The 13,434-nt window shown below is 33.6% G+C and overlaps 1 protein-coding gene across 9 annotated transcripts in view; it reads right to left on the bottom strand.

Moving 5' to 3' along the window:
* Mct1 (Monocarboxylate transporter 1) overlaps nt 1-13,434 on the bottom strand; it is a 53,019-nt gene that overhangs the window by 14,338 nt on the left and 25,247 nt on the right. For 7 of the 9 annotated variants that reach the window (XM_036376132.2, XM_036376135.2, XM_036376131.2 and 4 more), the window contains exon 3: nt 2,822-3,453. In XM_036376132.2, coding sequence (XP_036232025.2) covers nt 2,822-2,963 — 142 coding nt within the window. In that variant the 5' untranslated portion in view covers nt 2,964-3,453. Of the gene's footprint in view, nt 1-2,821; nt 3,454-7,578; nt 7,878-13,434 lie in introns of those variants that run through there. The other 2 variants (XM_036376138.2, XM_036376139.2) reach the window with 2 other exon arrangements.

The raw sequence follows: 13,434 nt of genomic DNA, 5'->3' as shown, positions 1-13,434 counted from the left end.
TAAAGGTTCGATTACCTATCAGTTGATAAGGGCGGAATTCTGTACTCACATATATTTTTTCGGATCAAAATAATAGTAACAATAATAATTATGTGCTAAAAAAGCTATTTTCTTATCGAAAGGTGCGATTTGATAACTTAGCTTTAGCACGAATAATATACAAGTAATTGGCAACTTAAATTTCAAAGTTAGTAATTTAATATTACCATAATCGAAAGAGTTACTTATGGATGTATATCGAAATTAGGAAGTTTCAAAAATAAAATTTGTGATAGTTGAAATTTTCAATAGGCTATAAGAAAGTTAAAAATAAATAATTCAAAAGAAACAATTTTTAAAACAAATAATTTTTTTTAACTTTTTTAATGGTGTCTAATTTCATTGGATACCATTCTAATCATAAATCGTTGAACTATACAATAAATAACATTTTTTTTCTTGTTCTCATTGACACACTTCATTGAAAATTGCAATCAGTCTCGCGATAGAAAAAATAATTGAAATGAAGGCTAATAAGCAACGCATGTCTAAGCGTCTAAGTAGTGCATGTAAACAAATGATTACACTCGAATAAGGGGATTAACTAAGCGATTACAGCTCGATTACTTAGCTAAGACAAAGTTAGTGCGAAAAGCAAATAAGCATTGCACTGAAGAAGTCAATTGAATAAATACAAACGTATGTACACATATGAGTAAACGTATTTAAAATATCTACTTTTTTTTTGAGTATTTATTAGAATTTTGTAAACATTTTATAAATATCTCTTGAAACATGTCTATTTATATAAGGCGACGCACTAACGTATAACGACGTATGAAACTGGAAGTTACTCATACGCACTGGCATTATCGAAGATTCCGAATCGTTAACAAAGAGTGAAAGTGAAGTCCAAGGAATATAAATACCTAAGCCCCCTATTACTCGAATATCCTGTGAACTATTTATATTATGAATAATAGCCGCAGCCACTAAATTAGGGCTATATGACCTCTACCTTGCCCATTTCTAGAGTTCTAAAGTACTCAATGCACCTGCGTCTTGCTGTAATAGAGACAACTATACTCTAGCAATTTGTACATGTTATAGTCGTCCGATCTGAAAAATTTGTTTACAAATTGTAGTAATGCTTTAGATAATAAACCGTGCCAAATTCTATGAAGATATCTTGTCAGATAAAACTGTTTTCCATATAAGAACTTGATTCCGATCGTTGAGTTTGTATGGCAAATATATGCTAAAGTGATTCGATATCGGCAGTTCCGACTAAAAAACAGATTCTTGGGGGGAAAGGATGTATGCAACATTTCAGAGCGATATCTCATATACGGAGAGACTAGTTCACATATACACAGACAGATGGACGGATGGATAAACAGACAGTTACTGCTAAATCAACTCAACTCGTTACACTGATTATTTATATATATATATATATTTTACAGGGTCTCTGACGTGTCCTTCCTGTTCAGGATATAAAAAGTAAGCATTGAAATTTTCGTAATATTTGTTTCCATCATTCTTGATCACAAGCTATCCCTACGTGATAGCTCACGAACTGCTAACCAGATTACTAGTATACTCGTAGTTATTGCTATAAATTGGTTTTATGTTAAAAAATGTTTTTGCAAAATTCTCGACAGTATAACAAGACTGAGACTGAAACATCTCGGTAATCGCACATTCGGCCGACCAGAAGACTTAGCCGAAACGGATATTAGCCGTCTCAACAAATTTGTTATAGGCTCAAAGCGCTTTGTCGATCTGTAAAGGTATTTTTATCCAGCCTTAAAGGAGGTTTTAGCTACCACAACGGACCGGTTTTCTCAGCTGTCCAAGTGAGATCCTATTCAGGATCGATCTCCCAACCTAGCCAACCTAACCTAATGACATATAGTCATAATCCTAAATAAAACAATCATTATTGGTTTCAACTAAGCAAATAAGTATTTTCGATTTCGAAACACTTTTATACCTTCAAAGTTTCAGGAGAATAAACACTTGCAACTTATTGAGCACTTAAGAGAGCCTTAACGGTATTATAGGACATATTTAATATTGTTTGTATATAACAAAACTACTCCTAACTGATTACTATAGCATATAGATGGCGTATGAATTGATCGATCAAAATCGAATCCTTGAATGGGAATATTTTTTATTTGTGAGAGTATTCCACCATCAGTACCACAGAAGAAGCTAATGTTTTTCTTGTTATTAACTAATTTGAGAACAGAAGAGAAGAGTGGTGAAGTTATTTTTTTTAATTATTTAAACTACGATCCTCGCGTACTTCGCTGAAGTACTAGTGAGTATTCGCCATAGGCTTAGTTAAGCTGGTAACGAAAGAGCACGGCTAGTAATCTGTTTTTGTTTTTGGTTTCGAAAAACTTGCATAAATATACGAGTTTCTGTGAAAAAAGCTTCCCACATTGATATGTGTCGAAAAGATGTTGCAGAACTAAGTTCTAATGCTACTAAACTCTATTCTATTTACTTTTGCGCAACAAATGGACATACTCACATATCTGTAATAGCTGCTTTCGGTTTTCAAAATCATAAAGATTGGTCGAACAACAAACGGGTATTGAAACAAAAAATCGACATTATCAGTTTTAGATTCGCTTTTTCGGTGTTAAGCGAGTAAAATTCGATATCTGTGAAAATTAAAGTGCTTTCTTCTTGCTTGTTAGCTTGATAGTTTTGTTAACAGCTAGACAAGGTTTGCTAATTACAGTAGAGAAGTGGTGAAACAAAGATGGCTAATATATAACAAATAATTTTTAAGTACTATAATAAATAACATTAAATTTTTACTTACTGATGATGTGTATCATAAACGATCCAAAGACGACCATCCAACCCCAGCCGCCATCTGGTGGCACCGGTGACAGCACATCCTCCACCAAATCACAATTGCCATTTGAGTTTTTATTGTTTTTACGTGCTGGTGCATGCACCATATTTGTGTTTAGTATAAACTACTTAAAGAAGAAAACAGCGACTGGAATGTGTGTGTGTGTGTGTGTGTGTGTGTACGTGTAGTATAATTCTGCGTGTGTATCTAATCGCGTTTGGTGAAAGCGCAAGGAAGCGCCTTTTAAATCAGTCTGTTGCTTATGCTCCTCGGTAGCGGTATGAATTCCAAATTAAACCGTTAAAACTGCATATGATGTGTGGCTGTCATGTGCAGCGTGTTGTCGACACGCAATTTGCACTCAATTGGCGTTACTGTTGTTGACGCTGCTGCTGTTGTGGCTAGCAATATTTCAACTCCTGCTGCTCGCCACTCAAAATGCAATCACTGCTCTCTGCTCGATTCAACCGCTTGGCAATTTGACATTGCTTTGCAAAGTTTTTCTTTGATTTTGTGTTTTTTTGTGAAAGAGAATTTCAGTTGATTTTTCTTATGTCTCGTTGCTGTTGTTGTTGCAATGGTCTCGCGACGTGTCTCTGTAATGAAAAATAGTGCGGCTGGTTAATTGTGTTTTGCCATATGTATTTGTGTACGTTCAAGAGTATGTGAAGACTGTAGCACGCGGGAAATTATTATGCATATTCAAAAGCAATTTGCTTCAAAGTGAAAGTGCGAAAGTAAAATATAATATGTGTTTGTGGCAAATGACATTTACATTTGAATGGGTCATTGAATGGCTTCTATTGTTATACACATACGAGGTGTGTTCAAAAAATAACGTGAATTTTCGTGTTTTTGAAAAAATGAAATATTTATTCATTCGTCTACATTAATGTTATCGCTTTGAAAATAGTCTCCAAATGATATTATGCACTTATGCCAGTGCTTCTTCTTATAGTTGAAACACTTTTCAAACTCGATTTTTGAGATAGCCTTTAGCGCTGATAGCGATAATGTCATCTATGCTTATAAAATGAGGGCTCTTTAAGGTTTTCTTTATTTTTGGAAATAGGAAAGAGTCACATGGAGCCATGTCTGGCAAATATGGAGGATGGAGCATTGTTACAGTATTGTTTTTGGCGGAAAATACGCGAACAAATTCTTTCATCCATTTCTTGACAAACGCCTCTTTCTCCCCTTCCCTCTTCATTAAACATGGAAGGAAATGCGAAAAAAAAGTAATACGATTATAGTAGTATACAATTTTCTTATCCGAAAACGGCGAAAAGATGTTGTCACTCTAGTCCTAGCTTTTCTTTTGGTGGACTGTAACATATGGTATAGAGACTGATATGAAGTTGTATGGTAAACTTTGATCGATTGGTCGGTTTGAGGTTCAAGTAATCTTGGGAGAAGTCGGAACTAAATATGATTAAAAATTTAACACTTCGAGATTTAAAAAAATAAGAGCGAACATCTTGTGGGCACAACCAACAACAGTGGGGAGTCTACTTTATCACGAGCACAAGTATCTGAGAGCCACAAAGCATTTCGTGAAAGTCGTGAAGGCAATTTTATAATTTTAGTTTACCTCCTCAAAATGGTAAAGAGTTTATCAATTATTAAAGGCCGCTAGCTATTATGTTTTAAAATCCGGGAAGTCAAAGACATTCTCTAAAACTTTGGCAAAAGCAAACTAAACATGTGATCATATCAGAAATCTTTGCTCTAGACCCCGCACTAATTTATTCTTATGTCCATAAATTTGAAAGCTTATATGTACACGCATACATATATTAGAAGCAAATGAATGAATGCTTAAAAAAATGTGATGAAATCTCAAAGATATTTGCAAAGCGAGCCCCTAAAAAATTTCCATTCAGCACACGGAGGTTAACGATAATCTTATACGAGTATATATTATCAGCCCTTTTACTTATCAACGGGAGCACGAAATTGTTTTCGCCTCACAGTTTTTTGTATATAAAAATATATATTTTCATTATAATGAGAATGTTTTTAATGTTCACACCATTTACGTGATCAGATTGAAACTTGATCACGCTTCGTTTAGCTTTAGCTGGCTAATTATAGATTTTATTATATATATATGTATATTTTATATAATATTAGTGTGTATAGAGAATATATGCAGTGCATAGTGTTATTAATTAAATAATAAACATAATAATAGCTGATAGTCCCACATGAGTTCTTAACAAAGCGGTGGAAATGCAAGCGGTTGAAAATGAAAGAGAAGCTGACTATCGGATAGAAGGGAGAATCGAAATCATCAAATAAATTTATTTAAGCACGTGATGTTCAACTTATGTTGCTGTGTGCTAGTATTTCTAAACGTTTCGTTGTTTGTATGTGTGTGCAATTGCTCGTGTCAAATAAAAAAGTTTTCCATACAAGAACCTGATTTTTACCGGTTAGTTTGTATGACAACTATATGCTATAGTGGTCCAATCTGAACAATTTCAGTGGAGATTGTACGTTGTCTTCGACAATAATCCATGCCATTCGTCAAATAAAAAAGTTTTCAATACACAGACATGATTTTAATCGTTCAGTCTGTAAGGCAGCTATATGTTATAGTGGTCTGATATCGGTAGTTCCTAGAAATGTGCTGCCTCTTGAAAAGAAAAAGACGTGTACAAAATTTCTGATCCATATCTCAAAAACTGAGGGACTATTTAAGAAAAATTTGATGTAAAGCAAATTTACTTTTATATTATATAAGAAATCAGTTTTGAGTCAAGGAAAAGATTATAAGATCCGCAATAATACAACTAGGCAGAAATATCAAATGAAATAGCGTTGCTTTAGAAAAATATGTTCTATGGAAATTTTATTCCTTTAAATACTCATGCTCGTACAGCTTTAAATGTTAATTTTCTGAGCCTGAACAGTTAAATTAAGTATTCATAAATGTAAATATGTACAAAAAATTTTCAGTTTTTACTTGAACCCAGATAGATTCACCAAGTGTAAAGTGTGTGTTAAGATACAAATGTGTCGGTAGGAAACATTTGTTGTTGTTTATTTTTTTTTCTGTTTGGTTTGCATGACATCTGTCAATCATATATTTGAAAAAAAGTGCTGTAGAAAAGAATGTTTGTCGAGGCATATGGTGATCATGCTCTATCAGAATCAACATGCAAAAGATGGTTTCCACGGTTCAGAGATTAATGAACAATGTGGGACACCACCAAAAAAGTTTGAAGACGCCAAACTGTCAACAATATTGGATGAAGATGATACTTTGAGTCAAAAGCAAATGGCAGCCATGTTAAATGTTGCACAACAAACAAATTTATATCATTTGAAAGCTATGGAAAAGATCGAAAAGTATTGAAAATGTTTGCCACATAAATTGAATGAAAGAAAGAAAGGGAGACCTGAAAAAACAGTTGTGAAATTTCGCATCAAAGACACGAATGGGATCAACCACCAACATCTGGAACAACCATCAACATCTACTGCACAAACAGATCGATTCGGTAAGAAAGCAATGCTCTTTGTTTGGTGGGGTCAGTGTGGTATAAAATCTGGTGAAACTTAATTTGAATCACGCATTGATCGAAAAACGACCATAATGGGCCAGAAGACACGGCAGCGTAATTTTGTTACACGGCAATGCACCTGCACACAAAGCAAAATTGATTCAGGATACAAACAAAGTACTTGGCTGGGAGCTGCTACTCCACCCGCCGTATTTAACAGACTTAGCAACTTCCGATTACTATTTGTTTTTATCGATTGAATACGCATTCGTTGAGCACTTCGACTCCTAAGCAGAAGTCGAAAATTGGCTGTCTGATTGATTTGCTTCAAAAGACGAACATATCTATTGACATTGTATGTTAGCCAAAAATTGCCAGAAAGGTGGACAAAATGTGTAAAGAGTAATGGTCAATATATTGAATAAATAGTTTTTACTTTCTTATTCCAAATTAGTATTTCATTTTCACAATAAAACGCTCATTTCATACAAACTATGTTTAAATTAAAGTTTTAGTGGAGAGCTATATTACGTTAGAAAATGGTCAAATTAGACAAACAGTTCTCAAGTGTAGAATCGTGTCCAGCTATTATTTTTGGATTTGTTCTCGTACAGCCATGTTAGAACTAACTATCATACCTTTTTCTACTCTAGTAAAAATTACATTTCAAGAGAATGGAAAAGGACCTTCTTGGTAATCAGGGACGTATCGGTTTTCTCAATTAATACCATATACAAGTATATAGTATAGCCTTGCATTACTAAGCAGTTAGAATTCTTATATAAAGTTAATGAGACATAGTTATGACGTAATATTTCAGAAAAAAACTTAAATAATCGATAAAATTTAATTCCATAATAACCTTAGGAGATCTGATGGTTATAGTCTCTAGCGGTAGATATGCAAAAAAATTATATATCACACTAATGTGGCATATAATCAAAACTTCACCAAATAATAATATGAAAATAAACTCAGTGTTATTAACAGCATTATTTTGAGGGCGTAGTGTTCAAAGATTACAATGAAGTTATTACTTTGTATATTTCATAATTTTCAACTTTATACATAACATATAAAATTTAGACAATTAATTATAGAGACACATATTTTTCCTTTATTAACACACTTTTTTCTTGTAATAGTTTAAAAAATAACCTTTATTAATGAAATTTGTATAGTAAAATTTTTTGCAGTGTTTTTGAAACATACCAACAAGTTTTTAATCAGACGATCACTTTAAATCTCACTGCAGTTCAAGCTCTCACTTCCGCTAATTCTTTTAATGTATTTTTTAAATCACATGTCACATATTCGCACAAAGCAACGGATTTATGTTTGTTTTATTTAGAGCTCAATCTAGAAACATTACCTCCGAATAGCTTTCAACAACCGCTTTCTACCAGTTCAGATCTTGCTAAACTATAACCTGCTTGAGTATCGTTAGTATTAAGAGCACACTTATTGAAGTACTGGCGTCCGTTAGCGATCGGCCGTGCATAGAAGCTGTCAAAACTTATTGTGAAAACGATTCGAAACTCAGCTGCCGCCGAGCTGATAGCCACAGTGCATAGATTAAATCAACATAAAACCTTCGCTGAACCAAATCGCCAAAACAATAGAAAGAGATAGGGAAAAAGCATGATAAGGCACCAGCACAAATATTTTTGTATATTTCTATAAATACATATATTTGTTGAGCTGTGATAAGCTGATCACTTAAATCGCAAATATAATATTATATTTGTTAATTAATTAATTACATAAATATGTTGTACGTAGTTGATATAACAATACTGATTAATAATATTGTTTTTGTACTGAAAGAGCTCTTAGCTCTTTTTATACTCTGAATAGAGTATTTTAACTTGGTCAAGAAGTTTGTAACACCCAGAAGGAAACGTCGCTGACCCTTTAGTATAAAACTACCATACAAGCAGGCGAAGTTAACGTTTTTACTCCTTTTGTATTAATGTTATATTTCTATCTTTTTTTTGAGATTGAATTTGCACTATTCTTTAAAATTATTCGCTGGATCTGCAAGAATTCAAAATTGACGCCGTACGGCTAATAGAAAGAGCTTCCCATTGCGGAAGTAATTTTAGAAATTTGCCATTACCTACTGGTGGGTAAATGTCAGGAAGTTTTTAAAGTTAGTCAACAGATAACACTGTCTTTTGGATCAGCATTTTTTTATCAAAAATATATAAAATTCATTTTATTTTTCGAACGTGTAATCTAAAAGGTAGTATTCATACAACATTTTTTATTGCATTGGATAAAGGTAAGCGAGATTTATGAAGTGAGTAATCTAGTTACGATCTATGAGAAAACTTCCACTGCACACAAAGCACTTGTTCAGAAATGTTAAGCAAAGTTAACAGTGCTAAACACTAAGATTCCTTCCTAAGAACAGCAATATTAATATAGAGCTTTTGCTTAGTTAAGCTAGCAAATAACAATATGTAAGAAATCTTCAACAAGCGAGAGCACATAACAAAACGTTGCCTACATTTTGGAGCAACGACAATTTAATTGATTCTAAAGACAATATTTAGATGGAGAGGGGAAAATACTTGTAGTCTAAGATGTGACGATATAAAATTCTTCAAGTAATTCTTATTTTCCGAACGCTCTAAGAAAAATCTGTAGCTATTCCTTCGGGATTTTATGTGGTTTTAAAGTCACAATTTGACACTTTTTGCTTTTAAATACATACATAATATTAGCTAAAGTAAAAAGTTAGTTCGGTTTTTTATTGATTTACTTTGTGTACATTTGTCCGATTTAAGTCAAATATGCGCCGTTTTGTTCGTAAACTTGTTGCCAACGAGATGCCAACCCTCTCATAGAAGGCTGCGTCCCTATTGGCAAAAAACTCGGAGAGCTAATTTTCACAGGCCTCTCTTGAGATCAACTTCTCACCATTAAGCGCGTTCGCCATGGGCAGAAAAAGATGGTAATCACTTGGTGCCAGGTCCGGACTATAAGGTGGGTGCATTAGAACCCCCATCCGAGCTCCAGGAGCTTCTGGCGAGTCACCAAAGAAGTGTATGGCCTGGCGTTGTCCTGATGGAACACAATTCGGCCTCTGTTGATCAAAGGTGGCCTCTTCTGGATGAGTGCTGCCTTCAAGCGGTCCAGTTGTTGGCAGTAGAGGGCCGAATTGAGCGTTTGGCCATAGTTGAGCAGCTCGCAGTAGATGATTCCTTGCCAATCCCACCAAACACACAGCAAAACCTTCCTGGCCATCAATCCGGTATTGGCCACCATCTGGGCCGCTTCCCCGAGCTTTGACCACGACCGTTTGCGCTCGATGTTGTCATAAGTGACCCATTTTTCATCGCCAGTCACAATCCGCTTCAGAAACGGGTCGATTTTGTTGCGATTCTGCAGCGATTTGCAGATGGAAATTCGGTCCATCATGTTTTTTACGTTAGTTCGTGTGATACTCAAACATTGAGCTCCTTTTTGAATCCAAGATATGCAAATGGTTCCAAACGGTTTTCTGGCTTATCTTTAGTTCTTCAGCAATTAAATAAGTGCTCACGTGACGGTATGTTTCCACTATTTTCATGATTTTATCGCAATTTTCGACGACAGGCCTCCCGACGCGTGGTGCATCTTTGACATCGAAATTACTGGAACGGAACCTAGCAAATCACTTTTGTGCTACACGTTCATTTACAGTATCGGGCCCATAAACTAAATTAATGTTTTCAGCCGCTTTGGCTGCTTTTTCGCTTTGATCGAAGAAAAATTGTAAAATATAGCGAATTTTCTCTTTGTTGGTGTCCATCTTTGACGAGCGCTCACAACGAACTGAATAAATCAATCGAAAAACTGTCAAAGACAAACTTTTAGCGCGAATAAACGTTTTCAGCGCCGTATGGTATGACATGATGCGACAATAACGCCATCTCTTAGATAAAAACCGAACGAACTTTTTACTTGACCTAATGTATTTATTAATACTGCGAAGTGCAAAAGTTCAACTCCATTACAATTGTCACGCAGCTTCAAGTAGTGGTCAATACATAAAGTTATTTTTATGCGTCATCACATGTACTGATGCCACAGATAAGTACGCATATTTGCTATTATTATGCACACACAGCATTTATTGTTATTTACGGACATTGTCGCCGCTGAAGCAATAAAAGAGAAATTTAGTTTTATATTAAACTATACGTTTATTGAATATATACAAGTTCAACTGAATATAAATATTTTTCTGTTGCTCCAGAATGATCGATTCGTAGGCGCAGCATAGAGTATCATCAAAAGCACAGTAACTTTTTCGCAATGTTGATTGTGAATTTGAATGAATCATGAGCAAGATGCGGTTATGACAACATAATAAATACAGTTGCGGTTATGAAAATAGTTGTCATAACCGCATCTTGCTCATGATTCGTTCAAATTCACAATCAACATTGCGAAAAAGTCACTGTGAATGAATCAGGAGCAAGATGCGGTTATGACAACATAATAGGTATATACAGTTGCGGTTATGACAATAGTTGTCATAACCGCATCTTGCTCATGCTTTATTCAAATTCACAATCAACATTGCGAAAAAGTCACTGTGAATGAATCATGAGCGAAAAAGTCAATGTGCTTCTAATGATACGCCTACGAATCGATCATTCTGGAGCAACAGAAAAATATTTATATTCAGTTGAACTTGTAATCAATAAAGCGTTGATTAAATTGCGTACATTTATTTATTTTGCGTGGTTATAACCGTGGCGCATTTCTCTTTCGACGAGTAGTAGCATTTCACAGAAACAAAAACAGATGAAAGCGTCGCTAAGGGCTTTTACAATATCTGTCAATAAGTGTAAGTGATCGCTGTTGATTCATAATTATAGGTTTGATATCAAAAACTCATTTTAAAACACCAATTAGATTAGAATAGTGTAAAAAGGTAACACTTGTAATTTCACCTGCTTACTTTTGCAGCTTTCACTTTTTAAGCTTTCCACTTGAACCTAATACATTTGAAAAAACTTGCATGAGCTATCTTTGAGACACAACATTCTTGTTTAAGTAATTAATTTTAAATGAGCAACAGTTTTGTTAAATTATACTAAATATATGAAAGTGTCTTAAGTTTATGAAAGAGTTTTCAGATTAAAAGCGCGAACTCACTAATGACCAATAAATGTCATTAAAATGATACGCCTACTTTCTTGGCCTTATATGCTCATAAGGACAATAAAAGCTGCAGCTTGCTACTTATACGAAAATTTGATTGATTAGTATAATAAAATAATTGAACTTTTGCCAATAAACGAAGCCAAATGTTTATACGAAGATAAGCCGAATTTAATATAAAATTTAAACGCTACCGCTACTTAGGTGTGTGACATTTTTCATTTATTGCCGTTTTTATTATTTTATCTCATTATGTGATCCGTAGGATGTTTGCTACTTGCGATTTTTTTTTTAAGACACTTGAACGCAGTTTATGATCAGGGGTTCTTATGTGGTCTGAGTCAGCTATAATGATAGTATCAATTGTTAACAAGTCTGTAGGTGCAACTGATTAATTTAAGCAAGTAATGTAGTTACTGAAGTTAGCGCGGCTTTGAGACTACTGTATATTTTCGGAAATCATTTCAGAAAGTAATTTTATATGAAATACTTGTACATTCAATTCAATACAGCATTCTTCTAAAATATAAGGTATCGTAAATCTATTATTTTTTTAATAGAAGGCTTTAGTGATCTGTATGTCACCTGGTATAAGTGCGATCGGACTACGCTTTAGGCCGTTAGAAAGTTAAGATTTCGTACCCAAAAAATTTCTTATTTCTCTTACCTAAAGAAAATCTTTAATCCAATACAAAAACAATGGATTTCATTTTACTAGATCTTATATAAGGGCTGAGTGACTAACTGCCTCTTGTTGGGCCTGATGATATTTAACTATATTTATATAGAAGCTAAAAACTCTTGAGTGAAAGCAGCTAAGATGATAAAGTTTGTTTTGACTTATAGAGAAAATTCTTAAACCTTTCACATAGTTCCATAGAATCTATATTATCTTCACTTTCGATTCCTCGAAGCGCTATTCCTAATACTACCATCTTACTGCCTCTTCACCTTTCCACTATTGTCTAACTTATCAGTCACGTTTTTTTTAAATATTTTTATATTTTTTAAAAAAATTATTCAAAGAAAAATTTTAAGCTTTCCTTTAAGTCTCAAATTCATTCAAAATTTCGGATTTAAGTAAATAACACGTAAACAATTTTTTTTTAATAAAACGATATTACTTAAATTAAAAACTACCTCACGGGGGCTTTTCGATTAAAGAAATTGTAAATTTCGTAAAAAAGAAGAACCTAAAATAAATGAATACATATGTTATTGTACATGCACTGCTGTTTTGTTGCTTAAATACAGAAATTAAATATTATTATTCCACCTTCTTATCGTAGAAATTCGAAAATTGTAAAGACATTTTTAAACAAATACCTAAACAAACTTAACACGCAATTGAAATAATCGCATTGTGAAAGGTTCATAGGTCCTAATTATTTGCAAAAGGCTAACAAAAAAAAAAAGTTAAAGAAATTATAATAATTGAAGAAAATTTAATAAATTATTACTCCAACTTTCAAACCATATACTCGTAAAAAAGTACTTTTCAAAAAAATTCAAAATTCACCTTTTCCTTTGAACACACCCCGCATAGGTATGTAGCAACTACCAATCATTAACTGAAATACTTGTATCAAAATTTTATGAAGGTTAATATAAAAACGTTTAAAATTCAATCATATTTTTTTACCCACCTTTACTACTTGCTTCAATATAAGTAAAGTAAAGTAATGCACAAATTTAATATTATTTAGAAAATAGGATTGTATACCAAAGAGACAGAAAAGTCGTGATTTCAAAACTACCGCGTACTCATCGTGTTAGAAACTAATGAAAATTATGGCAAAATAGCAGAAATTATTTAAAGAGACGTTTTCTTGTTTCCAGATCTTATGCACGTTAGAGAGACATTCTGTGAAAAGAGCTTATACGAAGTGAGGAGCTCGAATTTTTCTG

Source organism: Bactrocera oleae, chromosome 5 (assembly GCF_042242935.1).
Source record: "Bactrocera oleae isolate idBacOlea1 chromosome 5, idBacOlea1, whole genome shotgun sequence".
Lineage (NCBI taxonomy): Eukaryota > Metazoa > Arthropoda > Insecta > Diptera > Tephritidae > Bactrocera > Bactrocera oleae.
The sequence above is the reverse complement of the archived record's forward strand: the minus strand, read 5'-3'. Positions and strand labels throughout refer to the sequence as shown.